This window comes from Boeremia exigua, assembly GCF_020726555.1.
Source record: "Boeremia exigua strain MPI-SDFR-AT-0100 chromosome Unknown C7974scaffold_2, whole genome shotgun sequence".
Taxonomy (NCBI): domain Eukaryota; kingdom Fungi; phylum Ascomycota; class Dothideomycetes; order Pleosporales; family Didymellaceae; genus Boeremia; species Boeremia exigua.
The window spans coordinates 2,004,731-2,030,625 of NW_025763519.1; the positions used below are offsets into that span (position 1 = coordinate 2,004,731).

Sequence of the window (25,895 nt, forward strand, 5' to 3'; positions counted from 1 at the left end):
GTTGTGCCGTCCTGTAAGGCACTGCAAACATGTCTAAGGTTAGATCTCAGATTGTAGATTCGGAGATCGCAACGATTTGTCCTCCAATCTCCCCCGCTCGAGCGAAGCCACAAAGCTTAAGATATGCCTGGAAAGCCAATCAAAGAACCGGGAACCCTGCCGCGCCCAACGGCCCGGGAACGAGAATTCGATTTGCGCCTCTTTTTTCACGAGTCTGGGTTCTCCATCCCCGTTGAAGTGGATAAATCCGGGGCCGAGCAAGAGAGAAGACAGTTACCAGCCCATCGGCTGAATGGTTTTTGCTGAAAGTTCAAAACAGTAAGGTCATTGCGCGCAATAAGGTACAGAGAGAAACGATGTGTTCTTGGGCTATGCCTAGACTACAGCTTACCTAGATGTTGGGGAGGTTGCGGCCTGAGTTCAGGGCGTCTAGCGGGCTTTCGGCTACGTTGACTTGGGATCGAGAGCTTTTAGGCAGTAGGTAGAGGCACGAGGCAGATGCACAAGGATTGCAATGATGTCGGAGTCATGCCTTGAATTTAGATTCTGCAAGCCATTAAAAACTCACGGCATGGCTGATGAGCAGATGAGTTGGGAGGATAATGCAGAGCTAGCGGGGCGTGGACTTATCGCCTTGTCGACCTCGTAAGGAGAACCAATGAAGGGCGTGGAGGATGAGATGTGAATTCGTGAATATCTGTTATGGTTGCATCGAGTTACTAGGTATCGTGGGAAGGTTTCCTAGAGCACGGTCATGAAGGCACGTGACGAAGGGTTAGGTAAGATTGCAAAGATGTAAAGAGGATCTGGCATCTGTCATTTGTCTCTCCATGGATGCGCACATGGCCAATCATGTTTACCGAGAATGCGATGAGAGAAGACGCTGTAAAAATGAAACGAGGCTGTGCGTTATGCCTGTTGGTAAGCTGTCGCGCTGCGAACCCTGAAACAACAATTCGCCCCCACATCAGACAACACAGCTCATTTTGCCGTTCCCTCTTTGGCCAAAACGCTCGGCTAACCCGCAGAGTGAAAAATCGAGGCATTGCACCGGTTACGAGGGATTCGGGGCTGACCTTCTGTAGCTTGCTGTCGCCTGCAATGTTTCGAAGTCATGCGCCACGGCGGCGCGGATACGAAGGCGCGTAGTGACACTGACACCTCGATAGCATATTTACACACCGAAAGCCGCAAGAAAGTGATTCTCATGTTCAGATTTATTTTTCCTCGCACACTCGTACCATTGCAAAGTGCCATTGTTGATTTCGAAGTAGCTTCAAGGGATAACGTATCTAGGGTTTGCAACAGAATCTCATCCACAATCACTATCCCCATTCTTGTGCCGGTCATAAAATGGAAGGTCAAGCTCCTGGCGAGTTTGGCAGGCTATACGATGTCTACAAAGAGCTCGGAACGCGTGAGCCTTCCACTTTGGAGCAAGCACGAGCCGTCATCGAGTACATACGGGCAGAAAAAGGGTATCTAGATGAGGATGCCTTGCGAGAACTTGACACAATTTCCCCAAGAATCCGAGAGCAAGTCCTCAGGATCGTGCAGCTCAAACAAGAATATGAGGCGGGATACACCACAAGGTAAACAACTTGAGATAAAGATGTAACCCATCATATCTGACAGATTGAAGTATCTCGGAGCAACTGTACACGTCTAAGTACCGCTTCTTATACGAATTAGTCCAGAACGCGGACGATTCCTCATACCGTACGGCAGCGCAGCGTGGAGTAGCGCCATACCTGCGACTCGACATTACTCCAGACATGATCATCGTTGAAACAAACGAAGATGGCTTTACAAGGGCTAATGTAGAGGCCATTTGTGCGACTGGAAAGAGCTCAAAGAAAGCCTCTCAGCACGATGATCACATTGGCGAAAAAGGCTTCGGCTTCAAAGCGGTCTTTTCTATAGCTGAAGAAGTTCACATCCAGTCTGGGCTTTGGTCTTTTGGATTCAAGCATTGCAAAGGACAGCGCGGATTGGGCATGGTCACCCCTTTAGACTTTCCGCCAGAGGTTTTGTCCGGAGACACAACGACGAGAATAACGCTGCGATACTCCAGCCAAGCGAAAAGCCAGTATCCAACATTGATTAAGGCGGTTAAGGATCTACCCGATGCCATGATCATGTTTCTCCAACGACTTCAAACATTGTACATCGCCGTTACAACCAACGGCCAATGCAAGAAATCGTCCACAAGCAGAGAATATGACTCATCAAAGTCACGATGCACCATCACTCAAGGCAACGGAAGGAGCTACGCAAAGGACGTGAAAACATGGACATATTTGCTATTCAGTCAGACTGAAAGAAATCTACCAGCAGATGAGCGTCGCAAGGACCGCACAGAAGCAAAGATCGAGCTCGCCTTTCCTATAGATCCACTCACGAAAAAACCCAAAGTTTCGGATATGGGTCAGCATGTCTTTGCATACCTTCCGTTGCAGAGACTGTCACGAATACAGGTTAGTGAGAGAGGACATTGATCAACTAGCGCTAATATCCGTTTGCTCAGTTCATCATCCAAGCAGACTTTATTACAGCGGCAAACCGAGAGAATGTGGCCGACTGTCCTTGGAACGATGCAATCTACGAGGGCGTCGCGAAACTCTTTGTGAGCGCAGTCACCGGAACTTTTGCGCAGCCGGACCAACCAATGCAGTACTCCTGGCTTGACTACCTACCTATGCAACCGATGGACCATCCATGGAAACAGCTGACTTCTACAATCCAGAAGTCAATCACAAACTCACTCAGCATCCAGCCCGTCATTCAGTCTCGAGAGCGGAGACAATTCAAGGAGCCTCATCATTTCCGACATTTGGTTGATGCCGCAATGCACAATGATGAACCTCTTCTCCCCGACCTGGCAGATGAGATATACATGGCCGATGGATACAATACTCGACACAGAACATGCCTCACTGCATTGGGCGTCACTAACATGAGTTGGTCAGATATCTTTCGGCTGTTGAGAGCTGACATTGTGAGACCTTCATCGAGACTCAAGAGTAAGCCATCAACGGACCCGTGGCATGAGACCTTGTCTGATCTACTGGTAAAACTCTCCGCGAACCGCTCTCTATCTCACTTACAGAAGCATATCAAGCCACTGGCGCTACTTCCGTTGTCAGACTCACGCTCGTGGACTGGTGCTCCTGGAGTGAGCGTGGGTGGCCCCCGGAATATCTATTTTGCGTACGTTGGTGAAACGCCAATACCGAAGTCATTGCCATTGAGTGTTCTTGACACAGTCGCGTCCATCAATCCGAAGCGTAGAGCCTTTGCTGAGGCAATGGGAGTCGAGGATTGCCCAAAAGCCATCGTGTTTGCAGAAATCCGGAAGCGACATTGCGAGACTCTGTTCCCCATAATCGAAAATGATCAGTTTACATTCCTGTACCATCAGCAATGCAACGTCAGCGACATCAAGGATTGGGTGAAAGTGCCTTTGACAGCGGGTGGTTCAGCGAGAGCCAAGGATACCAATCTGTATTTCGCTTCAGATGGAGAGTTCGACATGTTTATGCTTCTTCCAAAGCAGAATGAGACGGCAAAGTTCATGGCATCATCTCTTCTCAATGCGCAGCCACCAAGTATATCGGTTAACAACGAGGACTGGAAAACATGGCTCGCTCGTGCGACAGGCGCAAGGTCTTTTCCGCCGCTATTGGATAGGGAGACTATGAATCTATCGCCAGAAGTTAGAGATGTCGCAAAACACAATCCACGACAGTTTTTGGGGATGCTCAAGGCCCATTGGAACGAGTATCAAGAGGATTCATGTGTCGTCGAAGAAGAGTTGAGGAATTGTAAAGTGCACTGCAGGTCCGGCAATTTAGTCGGACTACACACCACATACCTACCGACAAAAGTGGTCATTGAGACAATTAACAATCTAGGTATTCCTGAAAGTATTATGCCTCTGCTCAGCGTATCTGATAGCACACTGGACGACCTCGCCTACCGGTCTTGGAGGTTCCTGGAGGATTTTGGCGTCGGTTCAAAGCCAGACATGAATTTTTATGTGCTAGCCTTACGAGCGGTTGCTTCAGGTCCTTCTGAGGCTGACTCCGATGATGTTACGCATATCTACACGTGCATAGCTGAAATGGCTACAGTACAGAATCACAAGAGACTTCGGTAAGCTTTTGGGGATGTACAGACTATATTGCTGTTGCTGAATGAATAACAGCGAAGTCTTCGACGACACTGACTGTCCAACAATGTGGGATAAGCATTGCAGCTCATGGACAACCCGCAGAAGATGTATGACAGATGGTCCAGACTTTATCACCTCCAAATCCGTCTTGTATCGCTCGTATGGAGATAGCAGCCTCTTGCGTGGGTTTTTCACGGCAGTGCTTGGCATTATGCCGTGGACGGTGCAAGATGTCATTGGAGAGCTCGAAATGCGACAGGCTCGTCCACATACCTCCAAGATGATCGCAGAGTCCAGAAACATCTACGAATTCATGCTCGAAAAAGTTGGCAGTGATACTGAGTGGGAAATGATTCGGTAAGCCAGCCTACACCCCTTCTTACTCAAGTTCCATGTTTGGCCGGTGAGAAGACGATACGACTTAGCACGTCTTTTCTCGTAGTCTGTATCAGCTCGAGAAGTTCGAGATGATATTTCTGCGTCTGGGGAACTCTCTGCTCATATGTGTTTCTAGCACCGCATTTTCTGAGAAAAAGCTTGTGCTCGGCGAAAATGGCAATTGGCACGCATTGCGCACCTGTCTCTGGAGAAGCCCTTTCGCGCTTGATGGTTTCCAGGATCTCTCAACGATGTATCCCAATCTGGAAGCATTGTTTGTTCGCAGACTGGGCGTCAAGAAAGCTAGCCCAAGCATGCTTATCAATGAGGTCAAGCGTATGGCAGAAGAGTCGGAACCGCGCGTTGAAGATATCCACGCTCGCCTGGTTGAAATTGGCATGATGCTTACTAAGATACCGATGGATGATAGTATGTCTCGTGCCCTGAAAAACCTCCAGACAGTTCCCTTCTTACCGAAGAAGCAGAGTGGAAGTCCTTCGGTGCTGGTAGGGGCGAAAGCGGATTTCGTTATTTCCGATCATGCACGATACGGTGAGGCATTCGCCACTGAGGATATCTTGCTTGATTTCCAAGTACATGAGGCACAGATCATGCATACCATGTTTCGACACTTGGGACTGACGCACCGGTACCTCTCGACAGCAGTCAAAGAGGTATCAGTAGTTGGGGATGGTGCGATCGAAAACGAAGAGCTGTCAAAACAGTTGCAGTCGAAAGCATACGGCTTGTACTGGTACGTATTTTTCACTTCCATTTCGGGATTTAGACCGAGACAAGGCCCTCTCAGATCCTCAGCGGATTTCGTCACTGAGTCAAGCCTGACTTGTCCACAATTCTCTTTATATTCGCTACTAGACACGATCGAATGCATCATTCTCAATAATCCTCATATACGCTGACAAGGAACAGTTGTGCTGCAAAGTATAAGAGCTGTGAGGCCCTGCAAGGACAACACTTACTCTATGCACAACTGTCTGCACTGGTTGTTTCCACCTACAGCTATATATCAACCAACCTGGTTATATCCATACTATCTGAGTCGATCAGCGTCCCAAGCGAAAGGTCATTCATCCACCATAAAGTTCTTGACGAGAAGATCACAATATACGTGCCGAACGATCAACGCGAACGCCGCTCTTGCTATCGATCGCAGTTACCAAAATTGCTGGCAAGTATATTGGGCGTTAGTGGAGCTGCTACTTTCGACATATCTGGTATCGTCTCAGCTAGCCAGCGAGATCTTGACGATGTTCTCGAGGAGCAGGACATTCCGGAGGTTGAGTGGATTCCAAAGCCAGCCTTTGACATACTGGAAGAACTGGAGGAGGTTGAGCGACCGGGCACTCCTAATATTGCATTAGTTGATGTTCGCGAAACGCGAGCTCCGCCGGTCCCAATGGGCGTCATTACACCCGATACATCGCCTTCACGCCAGATATATGCACGATTGGATGCTAGTCTGCCTGCAATTGCTCCTAACGTGAGGGTATCAGACTTCCCCGACTTGGTCGAGCAGGTCGTTAGAGTTGCTCGAAGCGTCGGCCATGGATACAGGAATCCGCTTGGTCCGGCTACTCAAGTTGGAGATGACAGCCAACTGCTTCGTTACTTCGACCATCTGACCACTTTTGGCAGCCGCGAGTCCGACTCTGCCCATAATCGAAAGATCGGCGCTGTTGGAGAGGGCTATGTAAGTCAACCTTCTGATGCAGCAAGATTCAGACTAACACCCCATCTAGGTCTATACCCTGCTCTCAGCCCTCAATCTCCCTAACTTCAACGAAGCCAATTGGCCAAGCACAATACGGAGCGAACTTGCAGGCCATTTCGGTTTCGAGGATCTGGCAGCATGGCATGGACACGAGACTTCTGATCTCGTGTACAAGGATCACAATGGTGCTTTCACTCAATATCTACGCGATAACTGCGTAGGCGGATTTCCGCCTTATATCTTCGAAACAAGAAGTATGCAAGCGTCGCCGATTGAGTACTACCTTGAAGTCAAAAGTACAACAGGGCGATGTGGAACGAGGTTCTATATGAGCGGCAGACAATACGAAAGGGTACGTCAACCCCGGCACGTGGATATGCGCGTCCTTAGGATGGACAATTATGCTAATCAAGGAGAATAGATGGAGAGTATGGCTTTGGGCTTGCTCAGGCCTAGCAATAAAGTGTATGTGATCTTGCGCGTGTACGATATGTTAACGCCGAATGTCGGCTTAGACATTTTCGTGGATCCGATCAGATTCAAGGGCACGAAATTGGAGTTCGAGACGGAACAGTGGTATGTGAGTACGAAATGATGATTCTTGATGGCTCGCTCCCCACATAGTTAGCGCATACACATGATCCTGGCGAAATGCAATCCGTAAACCGACGCCGCCTTATTGACTCTGAATTATCACGAGTATCCACTAGCGTCAGGAGTAAACCGTACCTGAACCTTAGGGACCAGCAGTCAGAGAGAAAGGCCTCGACATCCGAGCTTAAGCACGGGGTTGTTGCTTGTTTGCAATTGATTGGTACCGCAGCGGAATATAGATCCGATTGAAGCCCTCGAAGTATACCATGTCAGTCATCGTAAAGCACCAGCACGCCGCTGTTCTACGCGATTGGCTAAGCCGTTACTGAGAGGTATGAAAACAGCCCTGCTGTCGTGGGAAAAATGCTGGGCTTCCGGTTCCGAAAAAACCGACGCCGAACGATAGGCAGCGAATTGAGTTATTCCTACAACTGTCTGGTCAAGATTACCGTTAGCAGCAGGGGAGTTCGGATCGACTCTGGTAATCCACATCCGACACTCATCGATGATGTGAAATGCGGCATGAGTTCGGTGAAAGTCAGGACACTCACATGTTTTGGCAAGAGATGAATTGCTATCATCACTCCGTCCTGTGGAAGAACGACCCTGCAAAGTGCTATTGGTACAGCTGGATACATCCTCATAGACTCGTTGAGCACAGCATTTGTGTATGGTAATTTGCTGTTCACGGCGACCATATTTATGTCAGATTCCTTCGCAAAAATGGCCCGGATTTCATCCACTGCCTTCTCGTAGCATCATGAATGTTTTAAAAGGTGACAGGTTGTACCACATAGAGTTGTGGCCGTGGTCTCACTCCCAGCGCCCACCAGCAGCGAGCAGTTTTCGTATGTCTCTTCTATTGGTATGCCCGTTTCGTCCTTGTACCTTAGAATTTGTGTCATTAAGTCCTTGCGCGAGGACGTGCTGGCCAATCGTTTGTCCACAGCCTTAACAACATATTGCTCATGCTCGTTCATCGCATTTCCAGTCGAGGTTTGTCCGTAGAGGTTCAAAGGCAAGAATGGAAAGATAATATGAGCAGAGTATGCTTGCCACGACCGCAGCTCGGAGCGACTCGAAGATGATGCTTATCCATGGGTGCATTCCTTGCTATTGTAGGCAGCCAAAAGACTGCCCTAGACTTAGGTCGCCAATGATGTCGAAGGTGAGCCAATTGAGCCAGTTTCGAACGTCGATAGTGCATTGCTTTGACTCCGTGTGGTCTGGGCCTTGACCTTCAACTGGTTGATCATATTGTCGATATACGAAAGGATGAGTTGCTCCTGCCCTTGCAGTGCCGTTGAAGAGAACGCATTGGAAATCAACTTGCGTTGGCGTGCGTGCGCGGCACCATGCCGGACTTGCATGTTCTTAGTCTTCCAAGCATAGCGATAGGTTTCTTCGTCTTTTATGAATTTCGTTTTATTGCGTGGCGCGTAAATGTCTTCCCACGCGCTCGAGCCAATACATAACATCAACGAGATAGAATGAAGCGCTCTGGAGGTCGCCAGTCCGACCGGAATTGCGTCTAGCTCGCGAGGAAAGGCCAGGTACAATTGAATCTCCAGTTTGACGTGGATATCACTGTGACCAGCCTACGATACGAATTATCCCAGATACTCGTGCTTCTACCCCGCGCGGAAAAGCCAATCAGAAGTCTACGCTTGTAAATTCACCGCCGGCGAGTTTATGAGCGCTAACGCAAATGGACCAAGGCTTTACATGTGCCTGCGGATAATTTGAGATTTACGTCTCATATACTCGAAGATCACAGGCGGTCTGGGAGCATGACTCTAGGGTTGTAGTGGACCTGTCGAAGAGTGGTTCTGTCGGGTCTTCGCAAGTTAAGCGAGTATCAAAGGACTGCCTTTCTGCATGTGTAGAACAACCCCGCCACTTTTCACTCATCGAATTCTGCCACGACTTCGCATCTTTCTCTTGTCAATGGATTCGAACACATCTCCTCGTCTAGTGCTTATTGCACATGTTAATAAGATGATTGAGAAGTATACGTTGGATAACCCACTGTCATTGCAGGCTCATAAAAAAGCTTGCAACGCTCTTCCAGGAGGTCAAACACGTTCTGTCCTGAGCTCCAGTCCCTTTCCCTTGACAATTAGGTCAGCTCGCAGAGTCACGGTTACTTCTCTAGATGGGCGCGACTATCTGGATATGGTATCTGACTATTCTGCCGGACTGTACGGTCATTCACATCCTATCATCAAGCAAAGCATAATGAAAGCCTTGGACTTCGGCTTCAGTATAGGCGGCATCACAGAGACTGAGTATGAGCTGAGCGACATATTGAAGCAACGATTTCCCAGCATCGATCTCGTCCGTTTTTGTAATTCTGGTACAGAAGCCAACACTTACGCCATAGCTGCGGCTTTGGCATTTACAGGGCGGAAAAAAGTGAGTAACCAAACAAGCCGACCAGATTACACAAAGTCTTACACTAGCCTCAGGTGCTCATCTTCGATCATGGTTACCATGGTGGAAGCCTTTCGTTCGGAAGCGAAGGCAATGCCATGAACTTGCCCCATGATTTCGTCTTCGGTACCTACAACAACGTGGAGAAGACAAAGGCGGTTGTTGATAAAGACATTGGAGTAATCTTGGTCGAGCCCATGCAGAGTGCTGGAGGATTGCGAATGGCAACAAGAGAATTCATGCAATTTCTCCGCGGTGTCGCAGATACTGTCGGGGCGCTGCTTGTACTGGACGAGGTTGTCACCTCGAGACTGCACTTCAACGGACTGCAATCACATTTTGGAGTCAAGCCAGACTTGACAACACTCGGAAAATATATCGGCGGAGGACTCCCTTTTGGAGCGTTCGGTGGGCGATCAGATGTCATGCGACAATTTGACTTGACATCTACCGACTCAGGGCCAAAGCTCAATCACTCTGGCACCTTCAACAACAACATATTTACCATGACGGCTGCCGTGGCTGCTGCCAATCTTGTGAGCAACGAGGAGATTGAAAGACTGAACCGCTTAGGGGACGCCTTGAGGAATGGCGCAGTCAAATTAGCCAAGGCAGCTCGCCTGGACCATATCAACATCATTGGTTATGGCAGCGCCATCGGGTTTGAGCTACTCGACGGATCTGGCAAAGTCTGGAAAGACTTGCTCTACTTCTATTTCCTAGAGCGTGGGATCATGATTGGACGGCGCGGTTTTCTTTTCTTGAATCTAGTGCATGTGGAAGGAGACGTGGACAGTTTCCTGCGAGTTTTCCAGAGTTTTACGAGGGACTTCGGAAGTAAGACCCAGGCATGACATGGATAGCACGCAGAAAATCCGGGTACTGGACGAGAGTATTCTAAATCCCTACTTACCAAATTCCAGATGGGTTCTGAACATGCCGAATGTTCACAGTTTATTATGAAGGTGGTTCGAAGACCATGTCTGCTCAAGACCTTCTCATGGGTGATTGTGATTATTGTAGATGAACGATTAACTATCTGCAGGTCAGTAACCGTGTCGGAATAGTGGTATCCATTCAGCAATGAAACCCGAAGCTTACATTCGTACAAAGTGCAATAGCAGCTTCGTCTTCTCCAATCGCACAGATGTCGACACTGAGTCAGTCGTTTATCGCCGCCGGTGAGTTAAGACCTGTGATGCAAGAAGTGCCCGCATGGTTCTGCCAGCACCCACAAACTGCTTTGGTCAATTACTGGAAATCGAGTTTCTCCCATCGACTATTCACTACTCTTTTGACTTCGTCATATTGGTTTAAGATTAGGTCCGCCGAGGGGTCAGGTGCCGAAGAAGCTCTCACCCTGTTGCGCAAAGAACAACAACAGCACATCGTACAAAACAACTATTTAATCTATATAAAAAGATAGAAAATCACATGCGCTAGAAGTTTACATAAGTAAATAGAACTCAACAGGCTGTAGTGTTAAGCAATGGCAAGTAGAGAGGGGAGGGGCATTTTGGTGTTCCTACTAGCGACCGGTTATAAAAAAGAGCCGGTATTTCGTGCCTTACGTACTTCGTACTTCGTACATAAGGCCGCGGGCTAACAACGGCTAGTCCCCGATTGTCGAACATGGCAGTTTGATGTTACCTAGATTACGCCGTCATTCTTTATCACACTCTCCCGCTCCCCAGGTTATCTTTTATGCCGAAGGTGCTTGTTCTGCTTCTAAGCAGTGTATGACTAATGGAGTCACGCGCTTGTGACAGGTGTTGGACAATGGTAAGATGTTATTGCCCGCGACGCACACTGATGTGATCCCTGACGCGTTAAAATGCATAGAAGTCACAGTGTGACCGGCGCCAGCCGTGCTCACGCTGTGCGAGACTGAACATCGACTGTGGAACTCGCCGTCCACAGGCTCGACGTGGCCGACCCCGTAAACAGCGAGGCCGCAGCAGCAGGTCGTTGACGACGCACAGCGAAGATACGACCGGCTCTCCTGGGGGGTCAGTGGCTGTGGACAACTCGGCATCATCAGAAAGACAGATAGAGGTAACACAGCACACACCAATAACGCTTATGGACGTGTTAGAGAACGCGGTAGAACTGCACACCCCAACGAGCCGCGCTGCGCTGCATTCAACGCCAAGCCCAGCGTTGCCGGATGGCCGCTTCACGTGTCAGGTCTTGAACGGGGAAGTTGTTTTGGCTCCCGTGATACGATGGCTTGTCCGTATGTCTTCTCAGCCTCAGGATCGCGGTATGCTCTCAATCTTAGACGCCGTACATTTTGAGACCGCTGTTGCCTTGGCTGAAAGCTTAGCTGGCCACGACCTCGTTGACCCGTCTCTAACTGACCATTTCCTGATTGAACCACACATAGCCGACAAATACCCAGCTGTGAGCTTTGCCCTACTCGCGATTTGTATGCAAATGGAGTACGAGGTTACCTCCAGGATGAGTCCACAACGGCTCGATTACATGATTGACTCCCTGCGTGTTCAATGCTTGAAGGACATCCCTGCATTAACATGGAAATCGTGTGAGACTAAAATCGATCACGCTAAAGTCCTTGTTCTAGTGAGCCACTTTTGGTGCATGAAGGAAGATCTAGCTTTGATTGCGGATCGATGGAACTCGCTTGCCAGCCTAATCAACATGGAGGCAATGAGGGTACGATCGAACGCGCAAACAGACCGCGAGACCGATGATACATGGTAAGTGAGCTTTGTTTGCACGGTAATGTTGTATAAATGGGTCGGTGCCAATATTTTCGAAGGTTATCTACAGCCATTGAGCTCCAGGACGTGTAAGCAAGAGCAGACCACACTTTTAAACCATCAAGGATGCCTTTCGAGCTGACATGTGCTCAGAACCCTGATGTTACTCCATTATCGGCACAGACCTGTCTCTGAACGCGCATGGGTACCCAAAACGAAGCCTCGAAGCCCACTCGTCCAGGCTCCTTTGAAGAAAACCTATTTCGGACTTCTTCGTCCATTAATTCGGTAAGACACTGCCGCTGGCCTCCGATTATGCGAAGCTGTCACCTAATTTGTGCCAACCAGACTTCTTAGAGTGGTGCTACAAGACTCTGATCCCGGCGACAGCGATGTCAGAGATGGTCTCGAGCAGTACTACCTATGTTTCCCTTCCGATGGCTTGTGTTACGATTCCATCAGATACATTTATGAAGCCGAGGCCATGATTTGGGTTCACGGCATTTATATCTTGACTTGTACGTCAGGTCGGTGTTAGTTTGCCGCCTGGCGAGTTGACTGTGTCACAGATGTACCCAGGGACCTGAGCATTCTACTGCAAGACGATCACCTGCCTTCGCAATCGGATTTTTACTCGGGCTGCGAGCATTCGCTCCTTTTAGCGGAGGTCTGTCTCATTCGCTGCTCTTACATGGTTCAACTGCTGATGTAAGCGATACGCAGGTGATTCCCACTCTGCTGAGACTGGACCCTGAGCTTCGATACTGCTCACCAGCTACGGTCCAATTCGTCTTGATATCCTCTACCTTGACCTGTACCGCTCTACGCCAATTTTGTCCATCACTTGATCTAGGGTTCTCCAGACTACTGTCTCCCCAGCCTCCAGAGAACCTATTGACCAGTGCGAGGCTTCATTCTCGATTTCTGCGGTGTCTTTGCAAGCCTGCAACCAGATTTAGTAGTAATCTCACCCAAGCGGTCCTTGATATCCTTGACAGACTACTTAGCAGAGATTGTGAGTGCCAAGACGCTGGCTTGGCCGAAGCATTATCTGTTCTCTCGCGTTATAGGTGGCGCGCCAACGGCAGTGGTATCATCCCAAGTTCGGACGACGTGGCTCTTAGCGAGGTAGGTCCGAATCACTTGCAACCCCGACCATCTCTCCGACTACCCGCGCTGGCCAATGCGAAGGATATCGCAGGTAGACGGGCCGCGATTGAAGCTATATGTCGCGCAGATGTGAGGGTCTGCACCTCAGGTTGCTTCGATCTAAATATTCGCTTTCTATCACCTCCTCGACATGGCGCTGAAGATTTATTATCATCGCCAGTTATCTCTGTGGGCTTTCGTCTTAATAGTGTCGACAACCAGCTGCTGCGTAAAGGTGAGCCCTGTTCTCTCTCTTCTGCTCATACACAAATCCTTCAAGAAGTATCGACAGTCTGTCTCATTGTTTCGCAGTAATCAGACGCTGTCGTGTTGCATTCGAAGCCGGCTTCGACTCAGGATCGCACATGGTCAATCTGCTACTTCCCCATGCTCTTAAGTGGCCTGCAATCCTGCACGGCATGCTATCACTATCGACGACTCATTCGTGGAGAGCTCTACCGGAGCTTATACATCACCAAGAAACTCTCCGTGCGTTGAGCGAGGAATCTGAATTGGTACAGAATGGATTTTACGAGGTGGACAAAGTTGTGGGAGTGCTTGGTTGCCAGTTCCTCCTCAGCATGTTCGCACTTTCCGAGTGCAACGAATGGTGGGCCCACCACAACCGGGGCATGATTGACGTTGTTCGTGCCGCCGCTTGGGATGAGCTGCAAGCCTCATCACTAGGCTGCTTTCTCAGTGGTGTCTGCGCCATGTCTGATATCTCGGTATTTTCTATAGGCGGTAGCAGGCCCTCTCAGTGGTGCTGGCTCGAGTGGATGATACCTCAAGATGTCCACACTAGACCGACGGCCTGCCCCCTTGACTCGATTACAGGGTATCCAAGATCGCTGATAGATATCATTGCACGAGTTGCTGCGAGCGCTGACATGCATTGCAATGAAGACGTCCAGTGGAACGGTACGTTATCTTCATTTAACTCCACGCTATTTGTCTCGTCTCCTGACGACTACAGTACGCCCAAACACGTTTCCGACGACTGCAGAACTCGAAGGATTGCTTCAAAGCTGGAAAGCCCCTCCAAGCTCTCCACAAACGGATCCGTATATGAAATTGATCATCAAGACAACCTGGGACTGTATACGTAAGGCTGCTTCGATCCTGCTGTGGCGGGGTAAAGGATTTCATTCAAACATTCTGACGGAATATCCGCGGGAGCGAAAGCCCGATAGAGATTTGTTCGTAAACGAGATCCTGTCTGATCTTCAAGCCGTTTTCGAAATGGTTCGAGGAAGGCAAATCTCTATAGGAAATCTGACGCTGTGGGCACTTACCGTCGTTGGGTGCGAGTGTGGGCGTCGCTCTGGTGTCAAACGCAGTCGCGACGTAGCGGCACTACTGCGAGTACTGGGTCGCGACTTCGCTATGGACCATGCGCTTCGAGTCCATGCCATGCTTGAAGCCTTATGGGATGCAGAGAGCAAGGTACCCGACAGCGGTATTGATCTAGCCGTTGAGGGACGATATCTCAGTCTTGAAACTGTTACCCGAGAGCAGAAGTTAGAGATTTTGTTATTATGAGTTCGGAGTAGGCTCAATCGCTGCGTTGAAATGATATGGGTAAGATGATATTGGCTGGCATACGAGGCTATGATGTATGTGTCAGCAATGTTGCTATTCATTGTGTCATATGACCGTCAACTCTCGTGTTACTTGGGTTGAACAGATGTTCAATAACTGGCTATCACATGAGAATTACACGTGATTTGCTGCTAAAGTCGAAACTGCTCTTCACAAAGGTGGCTTCGTCAATAATCATGTCATCCACCACACTGTGAATCCACCACGACTATAAGTCTGTACGCAACCTGTGTTGTCTATCCTTGTGGGGTCGACTCTACCACTATCTGTTATTGGTCCATCATCATGTTGAGTCTTCCATCTCGATGTGTTCACTTGGATACAACCGTCACATACGGAACACTCGCGCAAACTAAATTTGAGGGAATAATCTGGCAAATCAAAAGCATGGGAAAACAGTGTTGACACGACCACGGTCTGCGCACACTGACTTGATCGATATTCCATGCTGGATTTTTGACCACTCATCAGATCTTACTGAGGGCAAGCACACATTAGCTAGAATTCGATATCTTCTGACTTTGAGACAAAACAGCTTCATCCTGCCCGATCGTTTGCTCACCCATAGCGTTCTAACGAATGCTTTATGTCTGGTATATTGCAATTGTGCTCTTCGCGATATTGTTGAGGTCGACTCCGGTGTAATTAGAACCCCGGACCACGTACAACACGATAAATATGACCAATGTCACCAGAGAAACAACGCAGTCCCAGTAGAAGTGCGCCACATCGATGTGCCTCAATGACGGAAGAAAGCTTTCTATTGTATCATGTACCAGTAGAAAAGAAAGGCGACTGGATGCACACCTAGGCATGCTCCAACGGCTAAGACTAAGAGATCCAGGTACAAACTGGTCCGCGCAAAGCACTCTAGGCGCTACAGGTAGCGAGATTGTGATCAAATTCGAGATGACAGAGAGAAAGCATACCTAGGTACGATGCTGCTGGCAATGGGTGAGAGTGCGAGGAGCAAAACCGGAAAAGTGCCTACACGCAGTGTGACGAGTGCGTGGACCGGCGTTTTGGTCCTGCTGTTCACTCTACTCAGTGCTTCCCTGTATGGCAAACCACCGTCACGTGCAAACGCAGCCAAGAGAGAGGCGTTGGAGAGCAGAAAGCCGCATTCGCCGACCAGTACAGCTGTTAAGCCTAACGAATGTTGTAGGACTGTATGTGGAGTATGGATGGAAGGAGATCGACAGCATCTGTATACATATTCCAGATGATCTAGGCCAGCCAGCAATAAAGCAATGTTCAGAGAAGTGTATGGATACGCGCACGGTCCCATCAAGTTGACTGAGAAATGCAATAAGATAAAACGCTGTTGAAATGAAGATCAGTGAACAAGACCATACGTTTTGCCTGCTGCTGAGCTACCGCACTACGGGATCCCATATCAGAAAACACGGCTCCTTCTGCCGCTCCCTCTTTGGCCTGGTGCACTTCAAGCGTGTTGTGGATCCATGGGTCGGCTTTGATTAGTAATCACCGGCCGAACAAGGACGAGACTTGAAATTCGGCCGGGATTGCTGTCGGAGATCAGTCCAGCTCAGCCTCGGATATAGACGAAGTTCGTCCGGGTTTACCGCCGGCTATGATTGACTGAACGGCCTAAACGATTGGCCACCCAACATCCTGACTGTTTACCGGCATTGATGTTTACAACTGTAACCACTCGGCTTGCTCTGTCGAGGTCTCTTCTCAGCGCCGGTTTCTCCGATTGACACCTTTGGGGCGTGGTGGAATTCGGATATCGCTAAATAAGCGCAGGTATACATAGATAGCACCAATGCCAGTCTCTGAATGAGATCAGTCAACACATCCCCTACTTTTACAGATCTTCTGTCCCTTCCACAGGAAATACGGTAACATCATGGCCAACCAGCCCAGATTGAAGATTGCCTTGTTCGGGTTGGGCCGTCTTGGGTCTATCCGAGCACGTATCTTGCTCTACCAACAGCCTCGGATGGAACTTGTTGCTGCCTGCGATACCAAGCCTGGCGCGGACAAATGGGCTGCTGAAAATCTGCCTTCCTCTGTGACCTTCTTCGCTGATCCGGAGAAATGCATGAGGGAGAGCGGGGCGCAAGCTGTTCTCATCTCTACCGCCACAGCTACACATGCACCACTCATTTGTCTCGCGCTTGATCTTAATATGGTTAGTTGACAAGTGTATTCTCCACAACTTGACTGATTATTCGTCTAGCATGTCATGTGCGAGAAGCCCATTTCCATGGATATTGCCACAACGCAGGAGGTCATCGCCAAGGCGGCTACCAAACCGCATCTCAAATTTTTGATCCCCTTGACCCGAAGATGTATGGACTCTCCGATGAATTCGAGCTCAAATGGCGTTAGCTGACAGTCGTTGTAGATGATGACAACTTCCGGGCCGCCAAAAGACTTGTAGACAGTGGCTCACTTGGAGACATTCATGCCGTAGAGACTTCTTCACAAGACAAGCAGGATGAATCAGGTATGCTGTTCTCTTAAAAGTACTGTGGACATGACTAATTATTTCAAGGATTCTTCATCGCTTTCTCTCTACAGTCTGGCGGAATTTTCGTTGATATGGGCGTCCATGACGTGAGTGATGCTTCGATTCATGTGTTACATTTACTGATGCAACGTAGATTGATGTTGGCCGCTTCTACCTCAACCCCACCGCTGGATTGGACAACCCTAAGAAGCAGGTTAACAGAGTCATTGCGATGGGGCAGCGAACGCTTTACGGTGCATTGGCTGAGTTCGAGGATTTTGACAATGCATGGGGCATCGTCGAATTTGCTAATGGCAAGATCTTGACGAGCCATGTGGGCCGAACGACGAGTCACGGTCATGAAGGTTCAACGCGCATATTCGGAACCAAGGGTCACAGTCTCATCGACGGTGTTGCCACACAGTTTCAGTTTGAGTTGCGGGATGAGCATGGCGTCAGACGGACCGTTCCACCGGATGCATTCCAGCTTTACGACAGATCTTTCCCCAACGACCTTGCTGAGTTTGCAAGTGCTGTTCTGGACGGTACACCGCTATCCTGCTGCCCGGAAGACGCTTTTGAGGCTGCCAAGATCACCATCGCACTTCAACATTCGATGCGTATTGGACAGGCCGTTTATTTCGACGACGAGGGTTTGCCGATTCTATCAGGGAACGACAGCAAAACTTCTGCCGTATCTAATGGAGTGAACGGAACCGCGGCTGTGAGCATGAAGAATGCCAAGGCCGTCGAGGTGGCATGAAAAGCCGGTATTGGGTACGTAATTGTACCGGGACGGGGCTCCCACCACTTCAAGTGTCTCCCCACCAGGTTGGGTTGAGACTACGCAAAAACTTCGCAGCATCAGCAAAAGATCAGCTAAAATAGCATCATATTTACCTCCGAATGACTGTTAGACGCATCAAAAGCATCTTGTAATAACATGGGCTCCCAAAAGCCGGTGAGCTAGAAATGTCAGCTTGAATTTGATCGTTATAAGATCGCCTTACAAGGTCATTTGTCGACAGGTCGTGGGTTTGGGCAGGAGGAACAGAACCTGCCAAAGATGCTGCACTGCCTTGATTCCAGGCAATGTTACCATAAAGATGCGATTGCCTGCCGCTACCTTCGACAAGTAGATCACGAGTGCTTCCTGGTGATTCACTGAGCCGGATTGTGCGGCTCTTGTACTGGCTTTGACCCGCACGCTCGATCAGCCTGGTACGCCAGCCTACAAGTTCTTCATCTTCGCCAACACCACCCTCGCTACCGTTGATGTGCTGAGGATCATCAGGTGATGGCCCTGCGGCAGCTGCTTGCAGTGATGCAATTGCCCTAGCACGTAGCTTCTTGAGCCATTCTAGATTTGCGCGATATCGGGATGTACCACCGCCGTTCTCTATCAATGACGCAAACAGAGTTATGGCAGCGTCTATCTGTGTTAAGGCAAAACTAGACATGGTGTTACTTGGATCGCTAAGAACCATTGTACCTAAGCAGAGTGCTGAACCAAAAACGTGGTACTAGATGAAATACATGGTCAGTCTTCTGCTTGGTGCCCCGACCAGAGCGCTACACTTACCCAGAGGTTCCACTGTCTCGTACTAACATTGGTAAAGTTGGCTTGTACATCACTAACCAAAGCTATTATAATCTACCACGCTTAGTCATTCATGTCGAGGAATAATATTTGAGGCTCTTACTGCACAACGCTCTATCGTGGTCAAGAAAGAAGTTGCACATAACGTACGTATGGCCTCGTCATTGGGGTTGTACAAGACCTTCGCGTAATAAGGTCTGTGCAGATTGATGAATGTCTCAGAAATATTGAACGCGAGGTTCATTCGCTATTGCGATCAGCTGGAGCCGTAAAACAATCTTGCAGAAATACCTGAAAAGTCACGGTCACAGATGTTCTCGAAGGCTCGGGAGAGGCCTTGAGTACGTCTTCCATTGTTGAATACTGTGACGGCATCGATGAGTATGCGGTTCGAGATCGAAGAGCGAACGGTATATTGCGTTCAAAGGCCGAGCTACGACTTTTAGTTTTCATCTCTCGAATCTACCGGTAACTCACAGTTTCGCGTCCAGCTCTAGTATTGAGGAGTATGAAGGCCTCTGTACCTTCATTGCCATGTTTAAGATCCTGTGCTTACACTCAGCCCCTTTGTGCCATATGAATGCGCATACAAATCACATACTCAGCTGAGATTTGGGAAAGCTCGAACCGAAGAGTAAAATAGCCTTTGCTTCCGACAGTTGTCTGCGGATCGGAAGGGAAAACGGTATCGCAATGCTCCGGATTGACGGCGCTTCTTCCTAATGTTAGGCCTGTTCGAACATGTGGGTGGCATCAACTTACGGTCTCGAAAAGCAATGAGCTTGGAACACATCCGCAGCATTGCATTCCCAAAAGACTTTGCGTCTTTCTTCCACCACATCTTCGGGTAGGTTCCAGCGCGCACCATCACGATGCATACCCATCTAGAGTTCTCAGTTTCAAAAGACTGACATCTTGCGATCTCGTGATCTCACCGCTTGCATCAGACGCATGACAAGACCCCATACTGGCCAAGCTTTGTCGCCTCGAGACCCCTGATCCCAATTTCTGCTCACTGTTATCAAAAGTTGGTGAAGGGGACCGATTCACTGACAAATGTAAGTGGGCCATTAGATGCTATACAAGTCAGTGAAGGGTTGTGTTACAGCTCAGGCGAAGACGAACTAAAGTTTGGACTCCAGCAACCGTATTATTTGAAAGAAAATTTCCTTTCATCAAAGCCAACTCTGAAAGACGCAGAAGCTCTTCAGGGACGGTAGGATCCGAGGCTATTTCGATGTTGAAAACATTTCCCTGTGCAAGAATGATGAATACAAGGGCCAGCTCTTGAGCATTGACGCGACGGGATGGTTCGTTGGAAAGAGCGTACACGCGATCAAATGTTTTTTCAAAACGATCTCGGGGTGCGACATCATGACTTGATTGCATTAGACTTTGATTTCCTAGGAGGGTGCATACTTACTGCCATGCGCAATATCGATAATAGCAATTTACCAGCGCCAACGCTTCTTCCTTAGGGGGAAGACGCGAGATGAGATCGCGCGTGCTGACCATATGTATCATCGGGCTGAATGGAAATGCTCCGGCCAATCTTCCAACAGTACTGTGATGACGTTGGGCAGGGGAAGGATCGTATGTAATCGTGGGACTTGACGCACGTGTCGTGAGCGCAGTCGGCGAACCCGATGCATGTTGGTTTTCAGACTGGCACATTTCAGCTTCTGATTGGTATCAATTATTACTTCACATACGTCTCTCAGCCACTCGCTGCCTGCAGTTGGACCAAGATACTTCGATCTGCCCCCTTCGCTCAACATCAACGTTCCATACGAGCCGTCTTGCGCCGCATCGTCTGTAAGGTCTACTGCCGCATCAACATTGCTCGCACCGGCGGAAAGATGATTAATAGGATCTATAGTCTCGCCTGCGACTTGGGTGACTGGACTGGGGATGATCCAAGCATGATCTGCCTGCAAAGGATTGTTCGGAGGCTCCATTGTGATCGCGTGTGCTGTCGAGGAGACAGGTCTTTCAGAAACATGTCCTTCGCCATGATTGCGCGCAGAGGAGTGCGGGTCGGTCATCTGGACTGCCGAGTTTCCGCGAACATTCCGTGATCGTGCACTGTTTGTCGGGTCGCCATTTGCTCCATTCAATTCGCCTTGCCCGCGACTGTATTACTCAGCTTAGTCGGGAGGGAGAAGCATACTGGGACTGACAGCGCATTTTTAGACACATCTGAAGATGATCTCTTACATACAGAACTTCGACCGCGACGCACACAATTGGAGCACGGCACTAGAAACGCGGCATTAGCTGTGAAGGGTGCCTTGCCCAGCAAACTCACCCTGCCGATTACATTTCATCTTCAAACGGCGACATTCTGCATTCAGATACGTCAGTCTCTTGCACGGCATACAATTGGCCAAGGCCTACCATCGCAGCTGTAACACGGCCTCTGCTTCCGTGGCCTCTTCCCAGGTCGCGCATCACCCGCGTCGCTCGCATCGCCACCGTCATGCTGAGCATCGGCCTGGCGTCGGATCGATGCATACACCGGCGCTGGACGGTCCTCAGACATGATTTCCGTATGATGTGGTCAAAGCCGTCGGGTCGACAGGGCGAAGTTTGGAGAGAGACCGGCCGAGTTGCACGTCCGGTCCGGCACGTCACTAGATGTTAGATGATTGGATGGCTTCATCATGCGCTAGTGCTCCCCGCATCACAAGGGCACTAATGGCGGGGTTTCTCGTCGCCGGTAAGGGTCAATATCCCCGGTCCGATGCAGACCAATATCTCCGGTTTGTACTAACATTTTTCATCCGCGCATCTTGCATCGGATAAAAATGGTACGCGAAGGCGTTTGGTCAAGCCTTGCAGAGCGCTGGAAGCCGGGCGTTGACGAAAAGGAAGGCAGAGCAATAAAGACCCAGAGTTCAACTAATTGATCCCCGCATCCTGCAATCTCCATTCACCCTGACCATGGCTACAATCACATTCCAAGAGCATGCCATTGCAGCCCAGACAGACATTGCAAACATCAAGAGCAAGGTCGTCGTTAACAATGTCGAGCTTGAAGCATCTCCTGCACCCCCGGTGGCCGACGACTTTATGTACGATTTCAAGTACAACCATCCGCTACCAACACCCCAGAGTCTTGGAATCAGCATTCCCACTGGTACGGATGCTCAGAAGGCAGCGGATTCCATTATCGAACCGCTTTCCAGAGCCATGATCTCGGGCGATGCAAAGGCTTTTGGAGAATTGTTTCTCGAATTTGGTAAGCCCTCAAAACGTATGGTGCGAATGAAACATTATTGACATGTACGAAGGCGTATGGAGGGACAAGTTGACGTTCACGTGGGACTACCGGACTTTCAATTTCCGGTCAGCAATTGTCGCAGCTGCACAGGATGTGTTCGCTACGACCAAGGCTTCCAATTTTGGATATCTTAATCCGGCCCCCAAGATCTCCCAACCTTTCCCTGACTTCGAGCAACTACAGTTCGTAATCTCATTCGAGACTGATGTTGTGACCGCCTCAGCGGTTGTCACGGCGGTCTACACAAAGGATGGCTGGAAGATATACACATTGCATACAGTCGCCGAGAGTCTCAAGGACTTTCCTGAAGTTCCCCCTTATGACGGACATATGACCAGTGCAGTAAGCTGGGAGTCACAGAGGAAAACGGACAATGACGCTGCAGACCCTGAGGTTCTCATCATCGGAGGCGGCCAGAAGTAAGTCTACCAAGCTATCAATTTGCACATTTCCTAACAAGAAACAGCGGCCTCGCATTATCAGCACGATGCAAGGCTCTGGGTATGAAGACCTTGATCATCGAGCGCGGCGACGAGATTGGAGATGTATGGTCGAAGCGCTACGAATACCTTTCACTACACATGCCGCACTGGGCAGACGACTTGCCGTACTTCGCATATCCAAAGCACTGGCCTACCTACACGCCTGCACAGAAGCAAGGCCTATATATGAAGTGGTATGCGTCTGCTCTTGAACTCAACGTCTGGTGCAAATCGTCGGTGGTCGAAGCCGGACAGGATGCTGAAGGAAATTGGACCGTCCGTATCAACAAAGAAGGGAAAGAAGTTCGAACACTTCATCCGAAACAGCTCGTCATGGCCACTTCGCTCTGCGGAGTCCCTCTCAGCCCTGTGGTCCCCGGTATGAACACCTTCAAAGGCACAGTTCGACACTCTTCCGCGCACGATAGCGCACGCGAGTGGGCCGGCAAGAGAGTCTGCGTTGTTGGCACATCATCCTCGGGGCTCGACACCGCCTATGACTTCGCCCGTCATGGCGTTGATATCACTCTGCTTCAACGTTCGCCCACCTATGTCATGTCCCTCACCCATTCAGTGCCCCGTGGCATTGGCAACTACGCCCCCAATGCTAAAGGTGATCGAGCAGATCTCGAGGAGATGGACCGACTATTCTTTGCAATGCCCACAGGTCCTGGCGAAGAGCTTGCCAGACGTAACGCCAAAGAACTCGAGGAGCTTGACAAGGAACTACTCGATGGTCTCAATGCGAAAGGCTTCCGCACATGGCGCGGCCAGCGCGGTACTGGAAATGCCACGCTTAGCTTGACACGCAACGGTGGTTTCTACTTCGAAGCTGGCGCATGCAAGCAGATCATCGATGGCAAAATCAAGATGGAGCAAGGATTCATCGAGCGTTTCACCGAGGACAAGGTTATTTTGAACGGCGGGCGTGAGCGTGAATTCGACCTAGTCGTGTTTGCGACTGGATTCTCTAACACGATAGATTCAATCCGTATGACGCTCGGAGAGAAGATTGCCGACAAGTGCGGACCTATCTGGGGTGTGGATGAAGAAGGCGAGTACAAGACTGCTTTCAAGGAAACGGGCGTACCGAACATGTGGATCATGTGTGGGTTCCTTGTTGCTACGCGATACCATTCTAAACTCCTTGCTTTACGTTTGAAAGCATTGGCTGAGGGTGTCGCACTTCCACCATACAAGAAAAGTATTTGAGCTGGCTAGACTCTTAGAATAGATTTCGTTGCGCAATCAGAAGAGTGGTACAAAAGCGAATTCTTATTAATCGACTCATTGGTGAAGTGAACTTATAAGGCAAAAACAAAGCAGGGCTCAGCCACGTAGTCTACTCTTCGAAGTTAGAGCCTAGCTGGGATGTAGTTGTATTGTCTCGTACTCGATGAAAACACTTCTTGCAAAGAAACGTGGGACAATTACAAAGAATGTGCTCCAAAAGTGTTCACGGGGACCGCCTATAAAGAATGCTGAATCAAGCCAAAACTCCAGTTCGCACGAGCATGACATGTTCCTTGTATCTTGAAAAGTACAGACTGGCATTACGTGATCTCGCATGTTGCAGATAAATTGGGCTATAAATGTGGATTCATCTGTCTACATATCGTAGGCAGGAAGTCTAAGATAGCTTAAGGCCGTCATGTTTAAACAGTGAGAGATAGTATGGTCTTATAGCTGACACTACCCTACAAAGGTTGCGCTCAGGACTTTTGTTAAATTTGAACATATCGCAGCTTGTAGTCTACATTCTGCGCAACACAAGAGAAAGTCTACGTTTTCTTCGCTGATTCGTACCAATCATCAAATCCCAGGTCGAATCCCCACAGTGGCGTGTTCAAACGTTTCCCGTTTCCATCTTCAGCTAGCCGATCCAAGGTCTCTAGTTCGCTCGTAGATAGCTCCACAGCATGTTTGTTACTACTGATGCGTGACTCTGTAACGGACTTCGGAAGCACCACAACTCCCTTGTTGACATGGTAGCTCAACAATACTGTGGCGGGAGACACCTTCTTCTCGTCTGCGAGACGGCGAATACCAGCATCCGACATGATTGGAGCACCAGTCGATCCGAATGGCGAATATGCTTCAAGTAGAATCCCTTTGTTAGCGCAGTACTTGCGCAGCTTGTGTTGTGGTAGCAGTGGGTGAAGCTCAACTTGATTGACGGCGGGCACAACTGTCCATGTCTCTGAAAGCTTTTCAAGGTAAGGCACGGACCAGTTGGCGACGCCGATTGCCTTGACTTTGCCTGACTTGTAAAGATCTTCCATTTGCTTCCAGGTTCGAGACTGGTCCCAGGAGCGATCAACGGAACGGCTACCGTCTGGGTTTACAGGTAGCAGTTGGCTTGTCTCGTTGGCAACCAAGCGAACGGGCCAATGGATGAGCTAGACTCGACTGTCAGTTTAGCTTAGGGTCTTCTCGCTGGCTACACTCACGTAAAGATCGAGGTAGTCTGTGCCTAAGTCGTCGAGTGTCTTTTGCAGTCCTGCTTGAGCATCATCTTGATGCGTGTTCCAGAGCTTGCTAGTGATGAAGATGTCTTTTCGCGGGACACCAGAATCACGTATGCCATCACCGACTTCCTTTTCGTTTCCTAAATGGGTTAGGTTTCACCAGCTTATTATGGGAACTCATACTAGCAGGGCTTACCATATATCCTATACAACCGTTAGCACCCTTTTAGCTTCTCTTTGTGCGGAGTGGTTTTCACTTACAGCGCCGCGTCGATGTGGCGATACCCATCTTTGAGAGCGAACGAAACTGCTTTGCGCACTTCGCCAGGCTCAGACTTCCATGTTCCTGAGCACCATTCGTTAGCAGCGGAAAGTTGTGGAATTGCGGAATATCACCCACCGAGACCAATTGCGGGGATTGTGGCGCCCGTGTTGAGCTTGAAATGCAAGGGTACACCCATCACGATCACAAGAGCAGAATAATGGGTAAAAAAAAGCTGAACGCGTCCTACGAGTTTAGTTAAGGAGGGTGAACGACAGCAACACGGTCATCGGACATATCTGAGTAGATTCGGATCGGCCGTACCCAATAAGTACCTACCTCATTATGGCCGTTCCCAGTAGCGTCGGCAGTCCATCAACACTAGATTTCTAGTGTCAATGAAAGCAAATCTGGACAAGGCTCGAACGCTTCATCCTATGCCCGATGCGTGCAGAGCAACCATGAAATGTCCGATGTGCCAAGCCCCGATCCCCGGAGGCGGATCAAACTGCGGGGTAGTCGCGACGAACTGCGAG

The 25,895-nt window shown here is 49.4% G+C and overlaps 11 protein-coding genes across 11 annotated transcripts; 6 read left to right on the top strand and 5 right to left on the bottom strand.

Annotated features, from left to right (window-relative positions):
- Positions 1–852: 852 nt before the first annotated feature.
- On the top strand, positions 853–6,904 carry C7974DRAFT_469017 (uncharacterized protein; the record flags this gene model as incomplete). Its single annotated transcript, XM_046146414.1, has 9 exons — positions 853–921; positions 1,297–1,592; positions 1,643–2,477; positions 2,528–4,155; positions 4,208–4,531; positions 4,689–5,306; positions 5,483–6,263; positions 6,313–6,636; positions 6,706–6,904. 9 exons carry the CDS (start codon positions 853–855, stop codon positions 6,877–6,879), a joined length of 5,049 nt encoding a protein of 1,682 aa, XP_046001710.1. The 3' UTR covers positions 6,880–6,904.
- A 626-nt stretch (positions 6,905–7,530) lies between these two features.
- On the bottom strand, positions 7,531–7,928 carry C7974DRAFT_386004 (uncharacterized protein). The gene has a single exon (XM_046141015.1). It carries the CDS (start codon positions 7,856–7,858, stop codon positions 7,637–7,639), a length of 222 nt encoding a protein of 73 aa, XP_046001711.1. The 5' UTR covers positions 7,859–7,928; the 3' UTR covers positions 7,531–7,636.
- On the bottom strand, positions 7,907–8,448 carry C7974DRAFT_386005 (uncharacterized protein). The gene has a single exon (XM_046141016.1). The coding sequence runs from the start codon at positions 8,354–8,356 to the stop codon at positions 8,024–8,026; it is 333 nt and encodes a 110-aa protein (XP_046001712.1). The 5' UTR covers positions 8,357–8,448; the 3' UTR covers positions 7,907–8,023.
- A 377-nt stretch (positions 8,449–8,825) lies between these two features.
- Positions 8,826–10,165, top strand: C7974DRAFT_303410 (pyridoxal phosphate-dependent transferase; the record flags this gene model as incomplete). Its single annotated transcript, XM_046137944.1, has 2 exons — positions 8,826–9,293; positions 9,347–10,165. 2 exons carry the CDS (start codon positions 8,826–8,828, stop codon positions 10,163–10,165), a joined length of 1,287 nt encoding a protein of 428 aa, XP_046001713.1.
- Positions 10,166–10,945: 780 nt separating this feature from the next.
- C7974DRAFT_107726 (uncharacterized protein) lies at positions 10,946–12,602 on the top strand. The gene is made up of 5 exons (XM_046134958.1): positions 10,946–11,093; positions 11,154–11,574; positions 11,698–12,031; positions 12,188–12,322; positions 12,383–12,602. Coding segments are annotated over exons 1-4 (792 nt in total). The 5' UTR covers positions 10,946–11,057; the 3' UTR covers positions 12,189–12,322; positions 12,383–12,602.
- On the top strand, positions 11,695–14,870 carry C7974DRAFT_107724 (uncharacterized protein). Its single transcript, XM_046134957.1, has 7 exons — positions 11,695–12,031; positions 12,188–12,322; positions 12,383–12,552; positions 12,604–12,701; positions 12,758–13,418; positions 13,496–14,104; positions 14,160–14,870. Exons 2-7 carry the CDS (start codon positions 12,195–12,197, stop codon positions 14,723–14,725), a joined length of 2,232 nt encoding a protein of 743 aa, XP_046001715.1. The 5' UTR covers positions 11,695–12,031; positions 12,188–12,194; the 3' UTR covers positions 14,726–14,870.
- Positions 14,871–15,671: 801 nt separating this feature from the next.
- On the bottom strand, positions 15,672–16,189 carry C7974DRAFT_386011 (uncharacterized protein). Its single transcript, XM_046141017.1, has one exon. The coding sequence runs from the start codon at positions 16,071–16,073 to the stop codon at positions 15,684–15,686; it is 390 nt and encodes a 129-aa protein (XP_046001716.1). The 5' UTR covers positions 16,074–16,189; the 3' UTR covers positions 15,672–15,683.
- Positions 16,190–16,620: 431 nt separating this feature from the next.
- On the top strand, positions 16,621–18,027 carry C7974DRAFT_447414 (NAD binding Rossmann fold oxidoreductase; the record flags this gene model as incomplete). The annotated part of the gene is made up of 5 exons (XM_046145634.1): positions 16,621–16,943; positions 16,992–17,103; positions 17,160–17,261; positions 17,310–17,371; positions 17,419–18,027. Exons 1-5 carry the CDS (start codon positions 16,659–16,661, stop codon positions 18,025–18,027), a joined length of 1,170 nt encoding a protein of 389 aa, XP_046001717.1. The 5' UTR covers positions 16,621–16,658.
- Positions 18,028–18,051: 24 nt separating this feature from the next.
- C7974DRAFT_107743 (uncharacterized protein) lies at positions 18,052–21,441 on the bottom strand. The gene is made up of 17 exons (XM_046134959.1): positions 21,262–21,441; positions 21,173–21,208; positions 21,045–21,123; positions 20,577–20,997; positions 20,288–20,529; positions 19,990–20,242; positions 19,919–19,941; positions 19,800–19,872; positions 19,627–19,748; positions 19,466–19,579; positions 19,342–19,410; positions 19,156–19,297; positions 18,968–19,111; positions 18,847–18,918; positions 18,275–18,787; positions 18,165–18,230; positions 18,052–18,118 (listed from the first exon to the last, which is right to left on the bottom strand). Exons 1-17 carry the CDS (start codon positions 21,404–21,406, stop codon positions 18,077–18,079), a joined length of 2,556 nt encoding a protein of 851 aa, XP_046001718.1. The 5' UTR covers positions 21,407–21,441; the 3' UTR covers positions 18,052–18,076.
- Positions 21,442–21,666: 225 nt separating this feature from the next.
- On the top strand, positions 21,667–23,894 carry C7974DRAFT_351607 (flavin-containing monooxygenase). The gene is made up of 3 exons (XM_046139488.1): positions 21,667–22,105; positions 22,158–22,566; positions 22,614–23,894. Exons 1-3 carry the CDS (start codon positions 21,808–21,810, stop codon positions 23,839–23,841), a joined length of 1,935 nt encoding a protein of 644 aa, XP_046001719.1. The 5' UTR covers positions 21,667–21,807; the 3' UTR covers positions 23,842–23,894.
- Positions 23,895–24,311: 417 nt separating this feature from the next.
- Positions 24,312–25,773, bottom strand: C7974DRAFT_386018 (protein GCY). Its single transcript, XM_046141018.1, has 6 exons — positions 25,699–25,773; positions 25,498–25,605; positions 25,359–25,443; positions 25,294–25,301; positions 25,080–25,237; positions 24,312–25,028 (listed from the first exon to the last, which is right to left on the bottom strand). The coding sequence occupies exons 2-6, from the start codon at positions 25,556–25,558 to the stop codon at positions 24,411–24,413; spliced, it is 930 nt and encodes a 309-aa protein (XP_046001720.1). The 5' UTR covers positions 25,559–25,605; positions 25,699–25,773; the 3' UTR covers positions 24,312–24,410.
- Between the last annotated feature and the right edge of the window lie 122 nt (positions 25,774–25,895).

Excerpts from the sequence above, each read along its gene's own strand:
- C7974DRAFT_386005 (XM_046141016.1), bottom strand. The coding sequence starts at position 8,356 with ATGTTATGTATTGGCTCGAGCGCGTGGGAAGACATTTACGCGCCACGC.
- C7974DRAFT_107724 (XM_046134957.1), top strand. The coding sequence starts at position 12,195 with ATGTTACTCCATTATCGGCACAGACCTGTCTCTGAACGCGCATGGGTA. Across the intron at positions 12,323-12,382 it reads CTTCTTCGTCCATTAATTCG|ACTTCTTAGAGTGGTGCTAC; the intron begins GTAAGACACTGC and ends TGTGCCAACCAG. Across the intron at positions 14,105-14,159 it reads TGAAGACGTCCAGTGGAACG|TACGCCCAAACACGTTTCCG; the intron begins GTACGTTATCTT and ends TGACGACTACAG.
- C7974DRAFT_386011 (XM_046141017.1), bottom strand. The coding sequence starts at position 16,073 with ATGGGACCGTGCGCGTATCCATACACTTCTCTGAACATTGCTTTATTG.
- C7974DRAFT_351607 (XM_046139488.1), top strand. The coding sequence starts at position 21,808 with ATGGCTACAATCACATTCCAAGAGCATGCCATTGCAGCCCAGACAGAC. Across the intron at positions 22,106-22,157 it reads AGAATTGTTTCTCGAATTTG|GCGTATGGAGGGACAAGTTG; the intron begins GTAAGCCCTCAA and ends ACATGTACGAAG. Across the intron at positions 22,567-22,613 it reads ATCATCGGAGGCGGCCAGAA|CGGCCTCGCATTATCAGCAC; the intron begins GTAAGTCTACCA and ends AACAAGAAACAG.
- C7974DRAFT_107726 (XM_046134958.1), top strand. The coding sequence starts at position 11,058 with ATGGAGTCACGCGCTTGTGACAGGTGTTGGACAATG. Across the intron at positions 11,094-11,153 it reads GTGACAGGTGTTGGACAATG|AAGTCACAGTGTGACCGGCG; the intron begins GTAAGATGTTAT and ends TAAAATGCATAG. Across the intron at positions 11,575-11,697 it reads TTCTCAGCCTCAGGATCGCG|CCGACAAATACCCAGCTGTG; the intron begins GTATGCTCTCAA and ends AACCACACATAG.
- C7974DRAFT_386004 (XM_046141015.1), bottom strand. The coding sequence starts at position 7,858 with ATGAACGAGCATGAGCAATATGTTGTTAAGGCTGTGGACAAACGATTG.
- C7974DRAFT_386018 (XM_046141018.1), bottom strand. The coding sequence starts at position 25,558 with ATGGGTGTACCCTTGCATTTCAAGCTCAACACGGGCGCCACAATCCCC. Across the intron at positions 25,444-25,497 it reads AATCCCCGCAATTGGTCTCG|GAACATGGAAGTCTGAGCCT; the intron begins GTGGGTGATATT and ends AATGGTGCTCAG. Across the intron at positions 25,029-25,079 it reads CAGACTACCTCGATCTTTAC|CTCATCCATTGGCCCGTTCG; the intron begins GTGAGTGTAGCC and ends AGTCGAGTCTAG.
- C7974DRAFT_107743 (XM_046134959.1), bottom strand. The coding sequence starts at position 21,406 with ATGTCTGAGGACCGTCCAGCGCCGGTGTATGCATCGATCCGACGCCAG. Across the intron at positions 20,243-20,287 it reads TATCGATATTGCGCATGGCA|TCATGATGTCGCACCCCGAG; the intron begins GTAAGTATGCAC and ends AATGCAATCAAG. Across the intron at positions 19,942-19,989 it reads TTGCTGGAGTCCAAACTTTA|CATCTAATGGCCCACTTACA; the intron begins GTTCGTCTTCGC and ends TGACTTGTATAG.